Raw genomic sequence first — 25,996 nt, 5'->3', positions numbered from 1 at the left:
CAGATCGAACTCGTTCAACATTCACTGGTGTCCGGACAGTCCGGACGTAGCTCGGAGGTTTTTTTGGGTCATAGAACCTGGTTTTACCCACAGCTTCACTGAATTTTACGCTTTACGGCATTTTCAACTTTCATTTTAAATGTTATTAAAACTCAAGAATAATTGTACTGATTCTTTAAAAACAAGTTATGAATAAAAACGCAGTGAGCGACACTCCAGTGCTCTATGATGGAAAACTACTAGACGAAACTAAACCTTCATTTTTGTACTGTCTGCGTGTGTATAAGGATGAATTGAAAAATGAGAGAATAATGAGTTCTGATAATAAATTAGATGTTAGAAAGAATAGTTTCTCAAAAATATTGCTCATGCCAGACCTACAAATATCTACATAGCTAATATAGTCGGGTTCCCATTCGTTTCGACAAGGGATCCACAGTTTCGCAGAATTTCTCGAATTCTTCAGTTTTCCATAGATCTGTCATCGTCGAGGGAGCGGGTCATTACTGCGTTGAATGAAACACTGTGGCGAGCAGCTAACTGAATTCACTGGTTCACTGGTTCACTGGTTCACTGGTTCACTGGTTCACTGGTTCACCGGTTCACTGGTTCACCGGTACACTGGTTCTCAGATTCACTTGCTTACAACAAATAATCTTTTGATTCTCAACCGCCCCTGCATCTCTTTCCCTTCCCTATTATTTGTACATAAGAAAATGCACGAGTTTGTAATGTTTTATTATGACAACGTTGCTTTTCTCGCACGTGGACCATTCGATGGAAAGAAATGCGAGAAATTTGAAAAGCAGCCGTATGTTTCTTAGCTGAACGCGCGGGAGTCTTCACAAGTCCGGACAGTCCGGACGTAGCTCGGAGTTTTTTTGGGTCACAGAACCTGTTTTTACCCACGCTTTACGGCATTTTCGACTTTTATTTTAAATGTTATTAAAACTCAAGAATAATTGTACTGATTCTTTAAAAACAAGTTATGAATAAAAACGCAGTGAGCGACACTCCAATGCTCTATTATGGAAAACTACTAGACTAGAGAGAATAAGGAGTTTTGATAATAAATCGGATGTTAGAAAAAATAGTTTCTCAAAAATATTGCTCATGCCAGACCTACCAATATCTACATAGTTAATATAGTCGAGTTCCCATTCATTTCGTCAAGGGATCCACAGTTTCGCAGAATTTCTCGAATTCTTTAGTTTTCCATAGATCTGTCATCGTCGAGGGAGCGGGTCACAACTACATTGAATGAAACACTGTGGCGAGCAGCTAACTGAATTCATTTGCATCCTTTTTTATTTTCTCCTTTGGTAAGCGTATAATTCTATATAAAACGTTTTGTATAATAATATTTCACAAGTGATCGGTTTTCGTTCTGCAAACTGTTGCTATTGTTGCCTGCTCAGTGGTCCGGTCCTAGGCACTTCATATGTATAGACTGGGTCGAAACTAAAACCTTTGGGGGTAATCTGTTTATTTTTCCTTCTACATAGCCAGTACACTTAGACGTATGTTATCAAACTGAAAAGCTAACACAAATTGGCATTTCGGTTTTATACAGTCTATATATAGAGTGCCTAAATTAACATTCATACTTTTGTTTTGTTTTTTTTTAATATATATTTTTTGTGTTTCTTTTGTGCAGATATTGTAGAATCCGCTGTTGATAGTTATATCTACGATTTTTATGCATATAGAATAGTACATAGTTTGGCTTACTGTCAAGGGTTTGAGAAGTAGTTGACATGTTTGTTTTTATATCGTCTAAATTTTTGACAGAACAACTAAACGTGAATGGTTTTGCCACATTCGTAGCGATTTCACTGAGTTTAAAACGGTAATTAGATAAGTCTTTTGTAATGCCTATCTATCGAATAAGATCACTACTTGCATTCTTGTCTGTCATGTATGTAAAAAGAACTGCCCTTATTTGAGTTTTAAGTCATCGAAGGAAGACTTTGTCGTCTGATTCTGCATGTGACGCTTGCTCTGAAGTATAATCATTCGCATATTTACAAAACTCCCTGCCTTGTCTAATGTGTGTGAGTGTGTATTTGTTTGTTTCATTTCCTGTACATTGTTTAATATTGGTAAATATTGCTTTCGTTTGATGATTTCTCTCACATGCTACGCTTGGCTATGTTCGTCTCTATCTCACTTTCTGTCCTTAAATAGCAGTTGTCTTTTGTTTGTTCTGTGCTTTCGACTGCTCCTAGACCAGGGTGCCCGTTCCATTTTACTGTCCAGCCCGTTCGAAACCAATCAATTTGTCGAAAAAGGAACTGTAGCTTCGGTCGTTGTTGTAGTATAATGGATCCTCCAGAATATCTTTGGAGTGCAGCAACGTAGCGGCGGCCAGTTCCCCAACGGTCCATTTACGATCTTTCAGAATCCGACAGATGGTGTCCAGCTGTAACAAGAGGAATGGTTCATTAGTTGGTGAATTTTATTTCCTGTCATTTGATTTGATTTTTTGTTTGTTTTGTAAGCTCGATTCGAATGTGATAAATCAATTCTATCTCCAGATTGGTTTTATGCAATAATAACCAGTTAAAATTATGTTTTTTTTGTGCTTTCCGGAAAAATATTCAACAGTCTTATTCCGTTTTGATATCAATTTCGATACGACCCTTCCGGTAAAATGACCCTTCCGACGAAAAAACTCTTTCGGTGAAACTCATCTGAGTTTTTGCTTGTATCTTTTTAGCAACACTGTTTCTGACAGATCATGCGTGAATCGTGTCTTGTGTCATTGTCAAACTTGCTCTTTTTGGTCTATAGTTTAAACATGAATCGTCGACTTACAACGTCTAACATTTGGTGAATGGGCGCTGGCAAAGTTGGACGGAAATCCACTTTCTATTGAAAAATTATGTTCAGCGATCCATGTGTACCGGTTTATGCTAAAGTTCACATGAATAACCCCTGAATGACTACAATCTGTTGGCGGCCAGTATGCCGTCGATTTGTTTTGCTCTTACGGCACGTCAGGATAGATATTGCGCTTCGGTGCAAATAAATGATTTGGAAATAGCAAATATTTTACGTCTGCTTAGCGGATTATGTAGATCCGTGAGGTGGCATTAGCAGTTCAACAAGATCTGCTAAAGCACTGATAAGCTGATTGCGAAACGTAAAATAAATAAATTTCAAAAGTTGCCTCCCTGTTTTGTGAGGATTATAGGTCTAGGGCATCATCGGGCCGTACTTCTTCAAAGGCGGCGATAAGCGGAACGTTTCTGTGAATGACGAGCGCTACCATACGATGATTGACGATTTTTTTCCAAAATGGAAGAATTGGACATGCCTAACATGTGGTTTCAACAAGACGGTGTCACATCCCACACGGCATGCGATACAATAACCAAAATGACAGCCGCCTTCGGTGAACAGTTTATCTCATGGGTTCGTCAATTGTGTAATTTAACGTCTTTGGACTATTTCTTGTGAGGCCATGTTAAGGCTCATGTGTACAAAGGATAAACCAGCAATGATTGACGCACTGGAAGCAAATATTGAAGCATTTATTAGTGAAATACCGGCCGATATGTTGGAGATAGTGTGCCAAAATTGGACCTTGGGCAAGGGCCATTTAATGCGAAGTCGCGGCCAACATTTGCATAAAATTATCTTCAAACATTAAATTATATTAATCTTCTATCGATTCCAATAATGACTTTCAATTCAATTTTCTCAATTTTTTGTGTTATGTTTTTGAAAATCAAAGCATTTTACTGCAACAGTCAATAAAAAAAAACGTTCACTTGCCCAATATATCTAGATGTTGGTGTCACTGAAGTGTTTCTCGATTGTAGTGGCAGCTAGCCAAGTTCCACCAAAACATGTGTTCTCGCTGTCGAATATCGCTTGATTTTCACGAAGCTTTCTGGATCAATTTTCACAAATTTAGTTTCGAAAGAGTGGTCTTAAGATCTCAAAAACATTTTCCCCGGATCTGACTTTCTATTCCGGAGTGATAATGAGCATAATTTAGTGTTTAAGTGACTTTTTTTTTATCAAAAACTTCAAGCTTGTTCATTTTTTGTCAAGTATTGGGTTCGATAACAAATTTTAAACATTTTAGTTTCAGATTGAAAAAAGACTGACGAATGAAACAGTGAAAGGAAAAACTTCGAAAAAGATACCACAGATAAAGGAGTCGAAGCCGTAACTTCGCCTATCCCTTTCGTTAATTTTAAGTTTTGAATGAAAATATTTCAAAAATATTGCAATAACGTTTAATTAATGTTTTTTCTTTGATTTTTTTTGTTGTATTTATTGAAAAAGCATGATATAATTAAAAGTTTCCGAGTTACAACGATTTAATGAAAAACGTCACAATTCAACAACGGAGCAGATAGGCCCGTACACAGGATTTCGTTTCAGGAGGGGCCCTGAGCACAAATAATAAAAACCTAATTTCTTGATGTATCTAATTCTTGGTTCGCCTTTAGTATCTCTCTGTTTCTTGGAAGCGTGAGTGCAAACTCAAAAGTGATTAATCAGCTATAACAAATTTCCGTATTCGCATAAAAAATAATTAGCCACTTAAATAAATATTCATATATTCTACAGGGTGATTTTTTAAGAGCTTGAGAACTTTTTTAAACAATAAAACGCATAAAATTTGCAAAATCTCATCGGTTCTTTATTTTAAACGTTAGATTGGTACATGACATTTACTTTTTGAAGATAATTTCATTTAAATGTTGACCGCGGCTGCGTCTTAGGTGGTCCATTCGGAAAGTCCAATTTTGGGCAACTTTTTCGAGCATTTCGGCCGGAATAGCCCGAATTTCTTCGGAAATGTTGTCTTCCAAAGCTGGAATAGTTACTGGCTTATTTCTGTAGACTTTAGACTTGACGTAGCCCCACAAAAAATAGTCTAAAGGCGTAAAATCGCATGATCTTGGTGGCCAACTTACCGGTCCATTTCTTGAGATGAATTGTTCTCTGAAGTTTTCCCTCAAAATGGCCATAGAATCGCGAGCTGTGTGGCATGTAGCGCCATCTTGTTGAAACCACATGTCAACCAAGTTCAGTTCTTCCATTTTTGGCAACAAAAAGTTTGTTAGCATCGAACGATAGCGATCGCCATTCACTGTAACGTTGCGTCCAACAGCATCTTTGAAAAAATACGGTCCAATGATTCCACCAGCGTACAAACCACACCAAACAGTGCATTTTTCGGGATGCATGGGCAGTTCTTGAACGGCTTCTGGTTGCTCTTCACTCCAAATGCGGCAATTTTGCTTATTTACGTAGCCATTCAACCAGAAATGAGCCTCATCGCTGAACAAAATTTGTCGATAAAAAAGCGGACTTTCCGAATGGACCACCTAAGACGCAGCCGCGGTCAACATTTAAATGAAATTATCTTCAAAAAGTAAATGTCATGTACCAATCTAACGTTTAAAATAAAGAACCGATGAGATTTTGCAAATTTTATGCGTTTTATTGTTTAAAAAAGTTCTCAAGCTCTTAAAAAATCACCCTGTATGTGTTGAAAAGGGAAACAATGATTTTAAGTTTCTCGTATCATATAGTCTAATAGTACGGATTTCAATTCCGGTTCCAGAATTACAGAGTATTGAGGCTGTGAACCATTTCGCGGTTAATTTCAACTTTTGGTTGAAATTTGACACTCGAGCGGTTATTTTGATGTTGTCAACAAAAACCCTGCTCGAGAGCATGGTTATTTTTGACAGATCAAGGGTTATTTTCCGACACTGAAAAAAAATCTTGCAATGAAAATTTTAATATTATTTCTTTACTTGAAATTATTTTCAGTAGTTCTAGTTTGGAAAGAGCGTTCAAAAAGTTCGATATATAACTCTTATCGATTTCTCAAACAATCTTTTTGGCAACGGTCAAAAACGACGAAACAAAGCCAACGAAGATTGCTCAGAGAGAACTTGAACGATTTTCGAAAGAATGGTTTCATAGATTTATATGAAATTCCAGCTAAATCCGAATTCTGGTTCCGAAAAAACAGAATGTTGAATGGTTATTTAGGGGTTAATCATTTTTTGTGCATGTCCCAACCGTTTTATATACTTTACGTTACCTGATGTTATTAGTCAGTGAAAACGAAGAGCCATCATCTATTTTACCGAATAAGGACTGTATCGAAAATAAGCTATCCACAAATTTTTCTTTCAAATTATGATAAAAAACGATATTTTATTCAAACTAAAAATTGATCCTTCATTGTACGAGGTAAAACTTGAGCATAAAGAAAACCGGATGAAATTTAAGTTATTCCTTCACGAGTTTTCGAATTTTTGATCGAACGCTCTTCAACAAGTTCCGGACAAGTGATGCATCGCATTTTTTGGACGCTTGAGCTTAATTTTTTTTGAACTCCTGCATGTTCCCAGCTGCCTAACCAGTCTTCCTGAAGACCCTCTTCACGATTGCCCAGTAAGGTTCGATGGGTCGAAGTTGAGGCCAATTTGGTGGATTGATATTTTTCTCAACGAAATGTATACCCTTTTTCGCAAGCCAATTGAGAGTGGTTTTGGTATAGTGAGCCGACGCCAAATCCAGCCGAAACAGTGGAGGTGTACTATGCTTCTTATATAAAGGCAGCAATCTCTTCTGGAAACACTCAGATCGATAGATTTCTACATTTATAGTTCCGGTAGTGTAAAAAATTGTTGACTTCAAACCACAGAAACATATTGCTTGCCATACCAGTACTTTTCGACCGAGTTTCTCCACTTGAATCGACCTGTCCGCATCGCTCACATCCTCCCCAACGACGACAGTAAAGTATTGTAGACCTGGAAGGGTTTTTGAGTCCTCTTTTACATAAGTCTCATCGTCCATCAAAACGCATGCATCCGGACCCTGCAAAAGACGCGAATACAATTTTCGGGCCCTTGTTGCTGCTTGCTTCTTCTGTTTTACACTTTGTTCCGAGATTTTCTGCTTCTTGTAGGTCTTTAGGTGATTTCGCCTCTTGATACGCTGGACCATTCCGACACTCGTTCCTGCTGTTTTGGCAAAATCACGTATTGACATTGATTTGTTCTTCATGATTAGAGATACAACTTTCTGGTCCAGTTTCGGGTTGGAAGAACCGGGTTTTCTGCCTCTTCCTGGTAGCTCATCCTAAGAATAATGTTCCCCAAACTTATTAATTATGTTTCTAATACTGGCATGATGAATTCCACACTGCTTCGTCAATTTTCGCATAGTAACCCTTCTCACTTAGCCATGTGTCCAGAATTTTAATTTCCACTTCCTTTTCAATACGCGACATTTTGAAAACGCAGAATTTAAACCGCACAAACAAGTAAAGAATCGAAAGCAGACAGCCAAACGCACAGCATGCTGCGATCTGAGCATAAAAATCCATCACAAATACATTCGTACAACACAAATGTATGTGGATAGCTTATTTTCGATACACTCCTTATGCTGGTTGATGAGAGCTTAGCGATTCTCATAACGTAGTCATTGAAGACGATTCAACCAAGGTAGTCTTCGAAGAGCTAATAGGACGAAACACTTTTGACACTTTCGATCCGATCGATGTGAACATTGTGATACAAACCCTAAATCGTAATTACATATTCCAGAATACTTCTAGAGAAAATACACATAATTGAAGTCTTGAGTATGGTGTTTGATGAGTACCAAAATTCCGTAAGATTTTGCAACAACTAAAACAATCTGGGTGCCGTTTTACGATCGAAAACTTCAATATGAAACTCACATCTATTTCTTGATAGTTTGTAACAAATAAGCGCAAGGAGATTGTGATAATCCACGGAAGCCAAATTGGGTAAATAATGTGGGAATGGGTTGGTAATTGCTCTTATGTACAGGTACATTGTAGATTTTTCAGTATTCAATTGCTCCAATAATGCACACCAATAGTTACTGTCGATGTTTTAATTTTCCTTTTTCAAGGCAGTTCATGAGAAGTATACCATGACAATCCCAGATAATCTACGTCATGACCTGTCCACCCCATTGAGTCTCCCTAAACTGCATCGGAACACTCGTTTTGGCTTTAGTTCATTAACAGATAATCATTATGTGTCTTGGCGTGTAATAATGGATCCAGGTCTCGTCAACAGTTACCAATGAAAACACACAGAAAGGTCAACCGAATCTGCATCAGCATAGCCTAACATGTTTACAAAGTGCGCTCGCGTTTGTCTTTTTAGTCCTGAGCATGCATCCGCGGCGTCCCGCGAATATCTTTTTCATCTTTGTTTATTGTTTATTTTTTATTGGAGCAGGAAAAACCCTCTTGAGTTGACCAACTACTAGTACTTACTCAAAAGGGCGCCAAACCTTCTCATCTTTTAGTATCAACAGATAATACAAAATCCAAATTATACACTTTCCTTAAAACTAATACATGCTATACTTAACATACAAACATTAACTATATTACACTTAAGCAAAATTAAATTACATACGAAAGTTTTGAAATACATTCAATAATAGGTCAAGTTTGAAAAAAAAATCAATAAATAAACGTTTGAGAGTGAGACGAGATAGATTAAAATCGAATATTGTATAACACCGATTAAATATGCGAGCCATACTAGACAGAGGTTCATTCTTCGCGTAATTTGTTCTAGCAAACTGGATGACGAGGAAAGAGTTGTTCCGGATATTTATATCCATTTGTCCGAGAAGATCAGGACAATCTATGTGACCAAGTATCAAATTGGTCTTTAGAGACGTTGCGTCGATCGCTAAGTAGCTCGAGTCCAATTAGGTTACATCTGTTTTCATATCTAGGAAGATTATAAGGGTCTCTCCAAGTCAAGAGCAAATCGGAGAAATTTATGCTGCACAGCTTCGATGCGCTGTACTCCTTTACGATAATAAGGTGACCAGACTACTACCGAGAAGTCGAGTACAGAGCGAACAAGGGAAATATATAATGCTTTGAAGCAGTGGATGTTTTTGAACGACTTCGTCATTCGAAAGATAAAACCGAGTTGCTTGGATGCCTTTGAGACGATGTACGATATGTGCTCACAAAAAGTTAACTTGCTATCAAGTATGACACCAAGATATTTGATGTATCAGGAATCAGAACAAATTGGCTCAAATGGCACGTTCCCCTTGATATTTGGAGATTTGTGCCTTGCCATCAATTTGTTTTTAGCATCATTTTCCCGATATATAAGAGGGAAGGATTGAAAGGAAATGGTAAGGGTTGGACTAGGAGGATGGGAAAAATTGACGACACAAAAACACATAAAAGCAGAAGTAAATTCTGCACCCCTAAGGGATGCTGAACAATTTGCTGAGGATCAAATTTAGTGGAAGCAGAAGGAAATTCTCTACGAGGTCCATAACAGTCTGCTGTTAATAAAACCTCCAACCCCCGAGAGGATTTAGAGATCTTACAAAAGCGACACCATTCTGCACTCCCGGAAGAATGCAGAACGACTCGCAGTATGTAAGAGCAGAAGTAAATTCGGTACCCCCAAAAGGATGCCAAACAATCTGCTAAACCCTATTTAAGGTGAATACAGAAGGGATTCATTCACTCCAGGAAGAACGATGAACCCCTCTGACTATAGCTCCTTACCACATTGGGTGAGAAACGAGAGAATATCCTTCAATTTTAGCTCCGCATACACAGACCCATGTACGGAGAACCAAAAACCCGGATACGTAGCTGCGTCAATGCGGGACAGTTACATATCAGATGATATGAAGTACCATAATCGCATTTACACAAATCACACGAATAATACTCAGCACGTTGAATAGTAGCCATGTGATAATTGAGTTTGCAATGTCCAGTCAGAGCTCTGACCATAATACTTCAATGATACTTGGAGAAATGCAGTAGACACTTTGACATTTTCAGATTTAAATCTGGTAGAAATGCTTTTGTCTGAGCGCAAGTTTGCAAGCTGCGCCAGTAGCTGGCATGTTTGGATGCAGCCCAAGAACGTATCTTGTGCTTTATCCAACTAGTTGAAAGTGGTAAAGCTGGTTCAGGACCAACGAAATCATTCGTTGCACCAGCTCTAGCCAACTCATCAGCCCATTCATTTCCAGTAATACCAGAATGGCCGGGTACCCATAAGAAGTAAACAGCATTTGAGATGCTGAGGTCTTCAATTTGAGTTCGATATGCGATCACTAGATTCGACCGTGAGTCATTCGAACTGAGTGCTTTTGAGGCTGCCTGACTGTCAGAACAAACATAAATACGTTTACCACAGATCCTCTGCTGAAGTGCCGATTGTACTCCACACAGAATTGCGTAGATTTCTGCTTGGAACACAGTACAGTATCTACCAAGTGAATGAGACTGCTCCAGCCTCATTTCACGACAGCAGACACCAGCACCAGCACGACCATTCAACAGAGAACCGTCCGTAAAACAAACTATGTGTTCATCAAGTTGTCGTTCCAGACAACCAGACAATCATTCCTAACGAAGAGGATAGCTCACATTGAATGTTTTAAAAGGAAAACTGCATGTGAGAGTTAGGTCACTAGGAGCGAGTAAATACTCATCCCACGTAACCATTTGAGACCACAAGCGAGTGTGGCTGGTAGCATAATCTAAGGGGTTACTGTTCCAAAGCCCTGTAACCCTAAGACGGTATGCACAAGATAATGCTTCTTGTTTTAGGAACACATGTAGTGGTTTAATGCACAGTAGCGCCTCTAGAGCAGCAGTAGGAGTTGTCGTGAATGCTCCTGTCATCGCCATTAGGACCATCCTTTGGAGATGATTTAGCTTTGACTGAACTGTCGCGACTTCTCCTTTCTGCCACCATACAAGACATCCATATGCTAAAATTGGTCTAACAATAGTTGTGTAGATCCAATGAATATATCTGGGTTTGAGTCCCCACGATTTTACAAAAGCTCGTCTGCATTGGCCGAAAGCCATGCAAGCTCTTTCAATCCTGAAGTCAATGTGAGCAGACCAATTCAGTTTTGAGTCAAGAATAACCCCGACGTATTTAACTTTATTGACCACAGTGACCTCTGAACCAAAGAACTGCAACGGACGAGCTCCTGTAATTATCCTACGATGAGTGAAAAGCACCATTGATGTTTTGCCCGGATTTACAGATAATCCAACCTGACAACACCATTGTTCAACAGATCGCAGGGCTTGTTGCATTAAATCAAAGAGAGTGTTAATGCTTATACCGGTCATCAATATATGATAATCGTCGGCAAAACCATAAGTCGGAAATCCGAGGTTATTAAGTTTCCTTAACAAACCATCAGTGACTAGGTTCCATAAAAGTGGGGATAGTACACCACCTTGAGGAAAAACCCAAGATATTCCGTTCACGACTGCAATGTTTAACCTCCTGCAGCCATTCAGCCATCGGCACGGAAATACACCTTGACTTAGGAGTTCCTATTTTTGTGGCCTTTTACGACATGGAACAGGAAACCAGTGGATCAATTCTTGGTAAAAAATAATTCCGCCGGATGCCACACGGCTTACCTGTTTGGTGGACTTATACCACCGGTACAGGTGGACCGTAGCGTTATTCTTAGCCAGTTGGGAAACCGCTACCGACACTACACGGCTATCTAGGCTGCTCAGAGAGGAAAGTTAACATTGATGGTCAACTTCCATGGATGGCCGAGCAGCTTTGAAGCAGTGGATGTTTTTGAACGACTTCGTCATTCGAAAGATAAAACCGAGTTGCTTGGATGCCTTTGAGACGATGTACGATATGTGCTCACAAAAAGTTAACTTGCTATCAAGTATGACACCAAGATATTTGATGTAACTTACTCTATGTAGCTCGACACCGAGAAGTGAATAGTTGAACATTATTGGATTTCGTTTACGATTAAAACATATTATGGAACACTTTGAGGCGTTCAGTACCATTCTGTTGACCTGACACCAATTTCCGAAAATATCAAGTTGTTTCTGAAGGAACTTAGCATCATTTTGGCACACGTTGGAGAATCATTTGAAGTCGTCTGCGTATGAGAGCTTAGAGCACTTCAACGAAAGATTGGCGTCATTATTTTAAATTAGAAACAGAAGAGGTCCAAGGTGACTTCCTTGTGATACGCCAGATGTAATAGCAAAGGATTGAAAAGTGACGTCTCCGACATTTCGCAGCGAATAAGGTACGACTTAATCCAGTCAAGAAACCGTCCCTGGAAACCGATAGACTCATCTTCAGAATCTTACTCAGTACTAATCCTTGTTGCATCTGTTAGCTCGCACACCTTCTATTTGCAGTCATTCAGTACCATCTCGTGCAGTTTTGATATTGTCTTTTGTAAGCGCATCGAAGGACCTGTCGCTGCGGGCCTTATCGGTAGTGAAGTCTCGAACACCATGCAACTCTCGAAACCACAATTTCACGGTGCAATTTAAAGGAGCACTAGACTCATGATATCATATCGTAACTTTTGTTTGGCTTCCTTCGCCGTTTGAATGCATTGAAATTGTTTTAACTGCTTGAAATTTTTTTAAAAGCGCACTTTCCGAGTTACAGTGAAATGTTGGTTTCGATAACAGGTTCGACTAGTTATTTAACGGCGTTTTAGCTAATGATGGATTACAACGAATATTTTAGTTTCAATACCCAACGTTTGGCATTACATTTTTTTTTCGATTACGGAAATCTCAAAATTTTTCTAGGTTCCTAAGTCGATTATCTTGATTACATCAGATCTAGATGTTTCATGCATTTCTAAAACATTTGGCGTCAAAAAAAAATATTTAGTTTTGAGGTTTTTTTACGCGAATCTCCGAAGTTACGCAATTTTGTTGTTGAACGGATTTCCGAAGATATGCGATTTTATTTACGCAGATTTCAGAGGTTACGCAGATTTTTTTTAGCGGTACGTATCCCCCGAGAGTACCTCGAGACCTCAGTGTACTTTCAAAATACTATTATGACTGACTGCTAGGAACCAAAACCAAACGAAACCCATGTTTCATCCTAGAAGAAAATTTCAAACCATACTTCGTTTTCAATGCTGCATACCTTGGATAGTTTATCGCTTCCGGCGGTGTAGTAGATCAGATACGGCAGTCCGGCAACACTGGCCGCCATCCACTGTATTACCATCTTCAGCTGGACGTCACCTCGTTTGGAATCTCCGCAGCCCCAGTTGCCGGTAGCTACCGGTCTCAGGTTCACGTTGAACGTTCTTTTCTGAGCTAGTTGTGATATCTTTTCAAAGAAACCAAATGGTTTGATTAGTATTCCCGGTCAGTTTAGTAGCTAAAACTAATGGTTAGTCTGATCGATGGTAAAGCACGGTTAAACAACAAACAGTAAACCAGAGCGATGTCAAACAAAAAAACCACCACACTTTTAACATTACTACCTTGAGCGTAACATCATCGCATTTTATGTCCTGATAGTAGGAAACGGACCAGTTCGGTTTGTAGTTCTGCAGTCGAACTTTGAGCGACGTCTGCCGCTCGCACGGTTTCCTGCGGGTCTTCTTTTTCGCCCGTAGAGGAACCACCGGGCGTACTTCGGACGTGGTGGAACAGATCGAGCTGCTGGAACGTAATCGACGCAGTAACCTTCGCTGGTCAGTTTGGTTCAGTTGAATGTTGGGACACTTGAAGAGCTTGGCCGGCTCCAAAGCGAGATACTCATTGCGCTAGTGCAATGATCGATGATGTTCGTTTGAAGTAGCGGATGATTGTATTGTTTATGGTACAATGAAACCAAACCAAACCAAAATAACGGGACAGGAATGGGAAACGAAAAAGAAACCAAAACGGTATATTGTTTAAAATAACCTAACTAAAGAAGCAAAAAACCGTTTTACCAAACCCAAGCGAAGCCTAACCGTTGCCAATCGCTTGAAACCGGCGAATGCAAAACTCACCAATTGAGCCGCAAGTTTGTGCTTATGCTTAGCCAACTCCAACGACAGAGATCTTACGTTCAGCACCACTTTGCCTTTCTGACTCCCGTTGCTGGTGATCACAGTTCCTTCCCCACACTTGTCCTCAGTCATACCGTCGTCCGTCAGGGAGATTCCAACGAAACTTTCACTCAAAGTTCTTTTCAACAACGAATTGGCAAACCGCAATACGGCTTCATCCCGGGCATCCAACTTCTTCGGTTTATCACTACAGATCGGTTCTTCGAGCCACCTGAAGGAAAAAAATCTTTATCATCCTACTAAACCGCCTATCGTAACAACTTACTTTGCAAACTTCTCGTAAACCTCCTCCAGCTCCGAACCCAAATCCGAATCGAAACTATACCGGGAAGATTCGTTAGTCGCATTCCTTTCCAGCAACCCATTCGGCTTTCGGTTGCACCTATCGAACCATTCCCGTTCCTCCGAGGTGCTTCCCGTCGATCCGTCCAGTACGAACCCATACGAGCCTCCTCTTCTCACGCGAATGTCGGCATCCTTCGTTTGAGATCCCGTCACACTAATCCCTACCGCATAGTTGCTATCTTCCATACTACCAGAATTATTGTCCTGCAGTGCTTCACGCAGTTTTTGAGCAAAACTGTACCTCCTTTCCGGAGTGTCCAGTTCGGTTGAGTACTTCCCGACTCGCAGCACTTCTTCGTCCTCGTCGTCGAAACTGCCCCGAGCACTATGGAATTCGTCGTTGCTGGATTCACAGCTCGAAAACGAATCGTTGCCGGTTGGAATTTGTAGCGGATGTCGATTCACCGGAAGGCATTCACCCGATGAACCTAGAATTATAAACTTTCCACGATGACCTCCCGTTACTACGCCACTCGTTGACCCCGTTGAACTATTCAACGGTGATCCATTGCCCATTGGTCTCTCTGGCGAAAGCCACGAACGCCTCTTATTGATGTCTTTCTCCAACTTATTCGAGTCACTGCTGGAACGTTTCGAGTTAGAAGTGGGCTGCCGAATGAAGATGGTAGTGTACACATCTGGTGACCCAGGCGTCGAACCTTCCCGGTCTCGTTCTCCGATTGGCGACAGCCTACCGATGCCGGAGTTCGTTTCCAACTGGTCTAATCGAGTCGGTCGTTGCTTTTCGCTGGGCTTCAGTTCCACCACGGGACACGTTGTATTCTGTCTAAAAGCTAGAAGGCACTTGTTCAGCTCACGTAGGATATCATCTTCCTCGAACTGGTGCGAAGGAATCGCTCGATAGTTTTCGGCGTCTATACAACACAAAGACGTCTTTTTGGGCTCCTCGATGGTTTCAAACAGTGCCCTTCCGCGTGGTTCCAGTATCCGAGCCATGTGGTGAGCATTTTCAATCTGCAGCGACTCGTTGTCTTCTAAAGCCTCCACGTACAACAGCACAGCCAACAATTCGGGAAAGGTGAAAAACTGTACCGATTCTTGAGAATCACCGGCCGCCAGAACGTTGCCCCCCAATCGAGCATTGGCGAAGACAGTCTGCATCGTATCCGTGCTGGCTTTGTCTAGACGACCTTCGTGTTTGATTTCGACGTCACATAACGGCAATCCACACTCAAGCCAGTCCTCGATCGTGAGCCATTGCTTTCCGGTCAGAACCTTTCTACTTATTTTCAGTGTTCCATCTAGCATCTGAGGGTTGGCTGCCAGTTTGTCGAAATAATTGAGGAAACTCCGGAATTTGGCCTTTTGTACGTTATTGCTGAAAAATAGTAAGTTGGTTACTAAGCACGCTAAACAAACTGTTGAAGCTGGAGTCGTTCAATATCTGGGTTCAAAGCAACTGAACTAGCTTGGAACAACGGTAAAAAAGTGGCAGTTTAGCTTTCAAACGAACCTAAGCTTGTTGAAATCGGTTTAGTCATCTCCAAAAAAATTGAGCGGTGAAAAAAACGGACGTTTTGTTGGTTACGTCACTTATACCATTATATATTCGGAACCAGAGGTTATAGCCATTTGATCCACGAACTTGATCAATGACCCAAGAGTAGTGTTTTATGGAATCATATCCCGAGTCTTTTTTTCACTCTACGTCAACTTCTGTTTGTAACTGTCCGTTATCTCAATACCATTGTATCACTACTTCACTGTAGTGACATTTTGCCAAATCCCACCAAAACAAAAGTAATCTTTAACACTCCGAATACCAAGGTGGTAAACAGTTACGCGGACTGCCAAGAGTACCATGAAAAGTGGGAACGCTAATTTTGACTGACTATATCTCAGACAGTTCTCGAGCAATTTCAATAGTTTAATCACCATTAGAAAGGTGAACATACTGAGAATGAAATAAACTTACGATTATGGAAAATAGAGTTGTCTAGTCAAAGTTATCAGAAAAAGTGGGAACGCTTACTTGAACTGAAATTTGATTTTTAAAATTTTATGATCATATGAAATATGATTTTTTTACAAAGTAAATAAACTTCGATATTCTTCATTTACACATAAGTTCTGATTATAAACGAAATCAAAAAGTCCAGGCATGAGTAATGGGAAGCTTCGTATTTGTGACGGATCTTGAAATTCAAAGCGGTGACATATATTACATGGAATGAAAACTCCCGGGCCTCTCACAGAAAAGACGTGAATAGTTTCGAACCGTGTATATTTTTGTTAATAACAAGCCTCTAGATGACCCAATATCAAATTTCATGACAAACTATCCACTAGTGTTTGAATAACAGATGATCGGTCATTGCAGAATGGACCATTGCAGAAACGGCCTTCAACTTGATAAATCTTTCTTTTTTTTCAAAGGGCATCAAAATTTTGGAGGAGTGATGAGTCAAGTGTATCGCTCTAGACGGGAATTATATTGAAGAATAAAAATGTTTTCACGGCAAAAAATCGACTTTTTCTTTGTTAGGCCCGGAACTTCTCATTCCATATAGTTTACGTTCCATTTTTGTTTACTAAAAGATTGAATTTGATACCAGCAACAATAAATGAAAATTTATGTTTTGACTTTTCTCAAAATATCCCACAAAAACACTTGGCACTTTTTGAGGAATGCTAAGCAAATAGAAAAAAATCGATATTTTCAAAAATGTTTCAGAAGTATTTGGAGCTTAACGAAGAATACGAAAAAAACAACATCTATGAAATTTTTTGTACTGAGTAGAGATGGTCGGATAAGTAATTTCTCAATCCTAAAATCGACCCGTACCCTTTTACTTTTAGTCGAACACGAGAATATTTTTTCTTCCAAACCCGAACCCGACCCATACTCGATAAATGAAAATTTGTATACGTACCCGACCCTAACCCGAAAAAGTTAGCATATTCTGGTTCGAATATCCGAACTCGACTAAAAATGAAAATAAATCCCGCCCAGTATATATTTTTTTCTGAATCCGTAGCCGTTTGGCTCGTTTTCGGGTACAAATATCCTTAACCCTACCATATCTAGTACTAAAGACTGTTTTCGAAAAAAATGCACAATTTCTTTTGTGTAGAATCTTCCATTGGATGGGTAAAGTTTAAATGTGTAAAATTTCGTTACAAACTGTCATTTGCTTATCGTGATGGCTTAGAGCAATAAATGCTAGTAAAAAATTGTGCGTGGTTAATTCAGTCTAGTCCCACAGGTGGATCGTGTATCAGTTGTGAATGGACACTTGGACCATGTTCCATGTAGTAAAATCGGTCAAGAACACCCGAAATGCAACCCTGTGAACGCAACACGAAGAAATGCAACCCTGAGAACGCAAGGAATGTGAGGGATCACATCTAGCACAATCCGAACCTTTTGATTCGGGACTTGACTGAGTGGAAACATATATTGGAGGAGCCAAACGAACGAGAAACTCAAAGAAAAGATGATTTTTTGGAAAAAGATACGCTCAGAGACAGGGACTCGAACCTACGTTCTTATACTATCCGCCACCCTGAGCCGAACCTCATATCTTCAAGATAACCCAACCATTAAAAGAGAATACGATGTCCGAATCACACACCAAGAAACCGCTTCTTGTCAAAAAGTGTCAAAAACATCTACGATTTTAGAATTGCTGTAAATATGAAATTATTTTAATTATAAAATTGTAACCTACAAACTGGAACAAATTTGAACCAAATTTAGCAAAAGTTTACCAAAACATAACCTACAAACTGAAATAAATTTGAACCAATTTAAAAAAAAAACAAAAATTTCGGTTCGAGGAAACGTCGTTTTAAATAGTGAAAAAATATAGGTTTGAAATTTTCGGCCCGCTTCCCTCTGCATTTACGAAACCGGAAGTAAGATCCGGATCCGGATAGCAGTCTATGAAACTGTTAGGCTTTTTATTATAATCGTAGTAAAAATTTTACCTCCAAAAGTAAGTGAAACCGGTTTTCGAGTACTATTGTCGGTCCTTCCGGAACTGGAAACTGGGAAGCGCCGGAGTCAGTTCGTTAACTAATATAATTTACAAATTAGAACTGATTTTTTTTTGCATCGTTTCTCTAACTGACGGTTTAATATTTTGAACGCACTTCACCCTGTTATTCCGGAACAGGAAGTCGGATTCCGATAACATATGGTATCAGTAGCAGTTTATAAGACCGTAATTATCTCCTCTGTTATCTCCAACAAAATGAAGCGAGTTCTGTGTTGGACTTTTTGGAGATAATAGAATTGCTGGAAAAAAACTATTCGATTCAGCTCGACGAGATCACTTAATGCCTGTAGGTATGTAAGTGTACCTTTCGAAGATTTTTTTACCTCTGAATTTTCTCGGGGATAGCTGAACTTATTTTCGCAAGCTTAGGCCCGTTTGAAAGCTGTTATTGAGCCACTGATTACATTCGAAGATCAACTGGTAGCCATTTTTGGTTTCTGGAGATATAATGGTATTAGATTTTTAGATAAAAAAATCATCCATCAGAAAACTCACTGCAGAAAAGTTCAGTACTGATTTTTTGACAACGCGGTTCTCACTGAAACTGATTTCGCATGGCAAAAAATCAGTTGTGAAAAGTCCACTAGCGTACATTCTGCTCGATGATATTCAAGAAAAAAGTTCGCACATTGTATATATCTGATATGGTTTCGAACAGAAAATTTTTGGGAAATGAATTTTCATAGCCGTCGTATCTCAACCCATTGCAGAATACATGATGAATTAATTCGCTGATGAACCAAAACTGAATCTTATTGGAATGGTGCAGTGAGCGTAGGGTGGTTGGTAATTAGATCAATAGTGGTTATGTATCTGAAATTTATTCGGCACTACATCATTAATAAAAGCAGCAAGTGCTGTGATTAATAATAGTTGTAATGATAGTGAAAACATCAAACAACCATCACAAAGCATGTTATGCAGCAGATTAAAAAATATTGGCCATGCCATGCCATTTAATTTGAATAACGTACGCAGAAGTAACAGGAGCGCAGATTACCGCTACCTATTCAAACGAGCCATTCGAACACTGCGCCTACGGTTTCCGAGATTTGCTGACAATGCTGCGCTTCTGTTACTTCTATGAATCAAATTTATGGTAAATAGCGTTTTATTGAGTTTAATGTAAATAGTACAGTGTGATCCGCTAGCCATTAAAACACCCTGTCTTCGCCATAATCACTGTTTGGAATGTGGAAAAAAATATTGTTGTTCATATTAACCCACCCTACGTGCATCGAAAATATTTCTCAGTTGCGGTTCAGTTGTGAATTTAGTCAGTAGAGATTATTTTATTGATAAAAATATATAGTAATTAAACCTTGCACGAATCACTTCGGTACCGAACTGAAGCGTAGTACAAATTTAGAGCATCGAAGTATCATCGGAGACTCTTCTCCCTTTCGATTATCTCTTTAGCGATATTTCTTTGGGTGAAAATTCGTCATCAAGTTTCGCTGACACAAAAAATCACTTGTGAACTTCGAGGTTCAGAGTTTTGTGGATGTTTGTTTCATGAATGAAAATATCGGAAGTGATTTTTACAGTCATCGAGTTTTTTTAGAAAATTTCTTGAACTGATTTTTTCACGAATGATAGTGAAATGAACTTTTCCTGATCATGATTTTCCCAACACTGTCTGTCATCGCTGGTTCTGGAAATATTGCGGTATAAGTGGTGTAACCGACAAAACACATTGTTTTCTTCAGTTCAATTTTCTCAGAGATATCTGACCAAATTTCAACGAACTTAGGCTCGTTTGAAAGCTACTACTGAGCCAATGATTAAATTCGAAAATCTAAAGATTGACGTTTTTGATTCCAGAGTTATACAGGGTATAAGTGACGTATCCGAAAAAACGGACCTTTTTACCTTCTCCGCTCTAATTTCTTTTTGATGTTGAAACTGATTTCGACATGCTTAGGCTTGTTTGAGAGACATTATTGAGACATTGACCAATATTCAAAGATTAATGTTTGTCGCTTCCGGTTCCGGAGACATAATTGTTTAAGTGGCGTAACCGACTAACCTCACATTTTTTCTAGGCTAAATTTTCTTTATGAATTTTAATAAATATAAATTTAGATAAGTTTAAGCTTGTTTAAAAGCTATATTTCCGGTTCGAGAGATTTAATCTTATAAGTAACGTAACCGGCAAATATCAGTGTTTGTAATGCGACAAAATTTCTCGGAGATTTCGAAAGACCTACACTATTAGGTGTTTTAGTTAAGAATCTTATAAATGTTTCATTGAGACTGTTGAATTGACAAGAGAAACGCATTATCACACAAATAGGTAGATTAAGAACGGTACTATCGGAACCGGGAACAGAGAACCGATATATTCGAAATCAATTTTGTTGGCCACCAACTAATAAGATGTACACAAAAAAGAATTATATGGCTAAGTCGAACGATTTTGTTCGTTTTTACTTTGCCGTGTCAGAAAGACATTTTCGATTTTGTTTTTTTGTTTAATTTTGGAACCGGAAGTGGGATCCAGATAATGTTCACTAGCGTTCTTTGGCAAAGAATGACCTTTCAAATGAATCTAAGTTTTGTAAAAATCGGTTTTACCATCTTCGATAAAATCAAGTGCCTTGTTTTTTGCCCTGTATAATTGCTTACTGGCCCAAAATGAGCGAAATTATTTTCGCAGCCGAATCTTTCTGACAGTGATATCATTATCCAACAATTCTGGGTTTACCCTAATCGTTCTCAACATATTCAGAAACAGCTTTCGATTCTTTGCTTCATCAGGACGCTTGCTTTGATCCTGCCGATCAATTTCAACGACTTGGCGATTTTTTAACCTGGCGAAATTAATTTTCGTTTCACCGAATTAAATCGCGACAAAATTTCCTGCACGGAAAGAAGAAACATTTCAAAAACAAACTACAGTCAAATCATTCCAGATCCGACAACCAGGAGCGCTATTCAGTAAAAAAAATGAACAATGTGTCCAGATATAAAATGACTCATGCTTCGAATCCCCTCGGAAACTTACTCTACTAAACCTCTAAAAAAATATGTAAAATTGAAGTCTTGTAGCGTCGGGTGAGTTTTTTCGGTACGTTTTGGAAATGTGGAGAAGAATGCATTCGCCAGGAGGGACGCCACCAGCCGGTAACCGAGCTCGTAGCTATCGGGCTGTTGCTGCAGGCTGAAACTAAGCCCTCGCGGTGGACGGTGCAGTTTGAGATCCCGCGCATGTCGGGCGATATGTTTCATGGTGTGATGCAGAAAGTGTATCCGCTCCTCCTCGGACAGCGTTTGTTCGACAAAGTGTCGCAGACCATCGAATACGCCACTGTCCTTACCGTCGTCCTCCGGATCGAGACTTACGCTAGAAAACAGACGCTGCAGTTAGGCGATTCAACTACGGGGATTTGAAAAGGCCGGGGGACTTACTTGCATAGTTCATGCAACTTCTGCATCACTTCGAGGATCACATCCAGTGAGAGTGCTTCCTCGATCTGGATCAGTTTCTTCTGGACGTTGGACCACCAGGGTAGATCGCATGGTAACATCACCAGTGCCATCTTGCATTGATGCTTGGAAGTAACACGGTTCGATGAGATTGGTTTTGCTGGGAATCGTAACTTAATTGTAAATTGAGCAGAGCAGATTTTTCCTGTGCGTTCTTACGCCATGTTGCTGAAAAGAGGAAAAGCGAAAAATGAAAATTATTAGTGTTTTTAAATAATTACTTGTCGTGAATGCATTAAAAGTACATCTGAGGATTTTCGTTACAAACAATCGGTTTGTAGCAAGATGCCAGTAGTCTTTCGAACGATCAGAAGTGTGTGTGTTTGTTAATAGAACTTGAAGTGTTTCTCAAGTTGCAGTAGTGATTAAATTCTAAATGCTATGAACTGATAATCCGAAGACAAAACGGAAAAAATAGACGAGCTCATCAAATACGAGAAGGGCTATTTCGAAAGCTCCTTGCTTAACAAGGTTGAGGATACAGTGGTGCATAGCTTCCCAATTCTGCTTCGACAATTTCTTACAAGTGACCAAAGATGTATGTGATCGAGCGTTGTCATGATGGAAACCGACATCTTGGCGATTCAAATGATCTACAATATTGTTTTAAAATACTTTGACTAATTGAGTTTACCGACACTTCCGAGATGATTATTTTAAGTTATGTTTCGGAAATGATTCACCGATATTGATGCGTTTAGTCAGAAAAATTTAATTCAATTCATTGCCGTATTGCCGTTTTCATGAGCCCAAATTTCAAGCGGTTTTTAATAGGTTTTAAACAGGGGTTTTGAAATTCTCACTTCTTTTGTTCATTTTCAATTTGTTGTCAATGCTACAAACATTATTGAAATTTCATTAGCTACTGCAGAAGAGCGATTTCATTTAAATTCGAAGATTGATTTTTTGGCTGTATATTTTAATGTGTGTTCATAAGCATTCTGTATTTTCAAAAAACCTGTTACAATCCACCTAGTGTAGTAATGGTGCCTTCCTTATTAGCATTTCACGGAAAACGATGCAAGTTTCATATTGTACATTTTGAATAACTGTTTCCGGAACCGCAAGTACGAATAGTTTTACAATCTGCTTCAAAAATTTCGTAATTGTTTTGTGTAGTACACTTTATGAATCTTATACATTTTTATCTTTCATTATCCTGGAAGTCGAATCCAAGTAAAATCAACCTCATTCAATAGGTTAATAAGACATTTATTTGAATCAAAGTTCGACCGGCTCAGTCACGGTTGTTTGACTTGCATGCAAGAAGAATTAACTAGCTAGTTTTAAGGAATTTCTTCCATTTTCAATACCCACTAACAATAAATTCAATGACAAATTTATTTCATTCTGAATATTGATTATAGAGACAAAGTCTTGTGTTAATTTCAGCTTACCTCTCATGCACTATTCGAATTAAAAATTAATTAATTAATTTTTGAATCCGCTGCGTAAATCATGTTTTGTGATTGGATTTTGAATCATTTTTGGTCACAGCACGTATTTTCATTGACATCACTACACCATCGCATCAGCTCGATATTACTGTACTACTATTTCGATGCTTTATTCTTTTCAAGTAAACTTGAATCCATTGAAATTCTCTCTTTCTTCTGGGCGTTCATCTCGTAAGGTGGCTATAATTTTTCTCTACCTCAGCACCGGTAACAGACATTCGTGTCTGCACCGTGATTCTGATTTCATCAAACGGTTGGACTCCCTCATGTTTTCAAAATCGAGCATCGCTGTTGGTTTTCGTTTTCATTACCGGGTGTATGAAATCGAACACCACACACAGTGCTTCGTTCGTAGAGGCGGTGTTGTGTTTTCTTCTTCCTTACCACCGCATGTACGTACCGGTGCGCTTTATAAGACGGTTTGAAATTTTAAACACTCGTCATCTTGTAGTGTAGTTATGTATGGAACCATAGGACCGATTTTTATGAACCTAAGTTCGTAAAAATCGGTTAAGCCATCGTTCAGAAAAGTGAGTTCGATGCATTTTAGAGTTTGTGACCATTATTCCGGTGCTTTCGGAGCCGGAAGACTGGGATTGGTATAGCCGGAATGAAGACATTTGACCGTCAACTAATAAGGTCTATCGATTGGAATTGATTTGAGCCCACATCAACCCCATGTTTTGCATCACTGCTCTGTATAGATGCTTGAAATGTAATTCCGAAACCGGAAGTCGGTTCAAGATGAAATTCCGGAATTTTCTTTGGGACTATAAGTCAGTTTCACAGTGATTGCACAACCTTTCTATATGAGAAAGGCAAAAAGACATTTTGCATTACCAGCTCACCATTTTGACTCTAGCCCTACTTTTGAGAAGGGCTAAGACAAAAATACGTAGAAAATTTAAAAGACGTATGTCCCAGACAAGGTTTGTCCAATGGATTTTGTTGCACCACCAGAACAAAGTGGTTTTTTAGGTAGTTTGTTTTAATTACAAAATTCAAATTTTAATATTAATTTTTCGGTATGCTGTTGCTGACAACTGATATAGTTTACTGCACTGTGGGTTCAAGTGAAGAAATAATGGTCGGAAAAGGAAAAACAAGTTTAAATCAGGAGGAATTTTTTAAATATTCCTAATGCGTTTTTTGACCCAATTCGCCAAATTTACATTGTAAACGGTATACAGAAAAATTCTTCTACTTGTTTTTAGTTCATCGAAAAAAATTTAAAAAAAATATTACAAGTCAATCGAACCAATCATTAACAATACATGTTTTTGTCTTTGTCATGTAGAAAAGTCATGCAATCACTGTAAAAACCGACTTTTGAAACGAGGCCGAATGTCATATATCATTCGACTCAGTTCGAAATTTTTTTACGGTTTTTCGCCCTTTTCATTGATTGAATAAAATTTTTAACACACCTTACCCTATATTTCCGGGTCCGGAACCCGGATGAAATTCAGCATTTACGTATGGGACCAAAGGGTTTTTCATTTGAACCTAAGTTTGTGAAAATCGGTCGCGGCATCTATGAGAAAAGTTAGAACACATATTTAAAATTTTTCGCTCATTTTACCCCATAACTCCGGAACCGGAAGTCGGATCAAAATAATATTCAGGAATTTTGTATGGAACCACAAGACCTTTCATGTGAATTTAAGTTTGTGAAAATCGGTTCAGCCATTCAGTGCAAAAACACACACATATACAGACATTTTGCGTACTCGACGAACTGAGCCGAATGGTATATGACTCTCAGCCCTCCGGGCCTCGGTTCTAAAGTCGGTTTTCACAGTGATTGCATAACCTTTCTATATGAGAAAGGTAACATGCAAATAAGTGCACTTACTTTTCTCAGAGACGGCTGAACCGATTCTCACAATTCTTAGCTGCAAATGAAAGGTACAATTGTCCTATACAATGTTCCTGGATTTTATTTTGATACGACTTCTGGTTCCGGAGTTACAGGATGATTAGTGAAGAAACTATTATTTTTAATCATTTCCTTACTTGTCTCAGAGATTGCGTGACCGAATTCAACAAACTTAGATTCAAATGAAATGTCTCATGGTCCCATACAAAACTTCCAAATTTTATCCAGATCTGACTTCCGGTTCCGGTATTATATGATGAAGTGTGTTAAAAGTTGGATACCGTATTGTTTTTTCTACCAGTCTGACGATTTTTATTGAGTTTCTACACATTTTGATTTATTGTTTCTGTTATTCAATTCAGTTTTCTTTTTTGGGCACATTCTAAAATACTGTCCAATTTTACTATTTTTTATACCTGGTCGTATAGGAGCGATAGCGTTTTAATGAAAACTTTCACTATGATTTCTACCCTTCAACTGTTATGTAGTTACTTATATGTATTTTATTGTATTTCTCTTGTGTTTATTTTTTAATGTTTGTTAGTTTAGCGATTTTATATGTTTTGCTATTTTTATTATATTACAAACTTTTGCATGACTTACTTTTTTGTGACCTCTTGTTATTCTATTTCGAATTAAATACAGTTTTGCTATTTTAGCTATACTCGTCTCTGTTAATTAGTTATTTATAAATTGTATTCATTCAATTATATTGATTCTTGCTGGACTTTGTATAACTTTAGATCTTACAGCAGTTTTTCGTGTAATTTACTATCAAGTCATTTTTGTTAATTCGGAGTTTTCTAGTATTTTTTAATATGTTATTTGATGTTTTTGTTCTTTTTGTCAGAAAAATATTTTAAAAATTCTTCAGTGTTTCAGAGTATTAT

The 25,996-nt window shown here is 38.6% G+C and overlaps 1 protein-coding gene across 8 annotated transcripts in view; it reads right to left on the bottom strand.

The window, feature by feature from the left end:
* Positions 1-1,283: 1,283 nt before the first annotated feature.
* LOC131427337 (uncharacterized) overlaps positions 1,284-25,996 on the bottom strand; it is a 50,521-nt gene continuing 25,808 nt past the window's right edge. For 7 of the 8 annotated variants that reach the window (XM_058590426.1, XM_058590423.1, XM_058590420.1 and 4 more), the window contains exons 3-9: positions 21,693-21,938; positions 21,289-21,627; positions 14,180-15,598; positions 13,855-14,125; positions 13,339-13,623; positions 12,993-13,181; positions 1,284-2,422 (exon numbers count right to left, since the gene is read on the bottom strand). In XM_058590426.1, coding sequence (XP_058446409.1) covers positions 2,249-2,422; positions 12,993-13,181; positions 13,339-13,623; positions 13,855-14,125; positions 14,180-15,598; positions 21,289-21,627; positions 21,693-21,823 — 2,808 coding nt within the window. In that variant the 5' untranslated portion in view covers positions 21,824-21,938 and the 3' untranslated portion in view covers positions 1,284-2,248. The remainder of the gene's footprint in view (positions 2,423-12,992; positions 13,182-13,338; positions 13,624-13,854; positions 14,126-14,179; positions 15,599-21,288; positions 21,628-21,692; positions 21,939-25,996) is intronic. The other variant, XM_058590427.1, reaches the window with a different exon arrangement.

Source organism: Malaya genurostris, chromosome 2 (assembly GCF_030247185.1).
Source record: "Malaya genurostris strain Urasoe2022 chromosome 2, Malgen_1.1, whole genome shotgun sequence".
Classification (NCBI taxonomy): Eukaryota; Metazoa; Arthropoda; class Insecta; order Diptera; family Culicidae; genus Malaya; species Malaya genurostris.
This window is presented reverse-complemented; position numbering and strand designations above follow the sequence as displayed.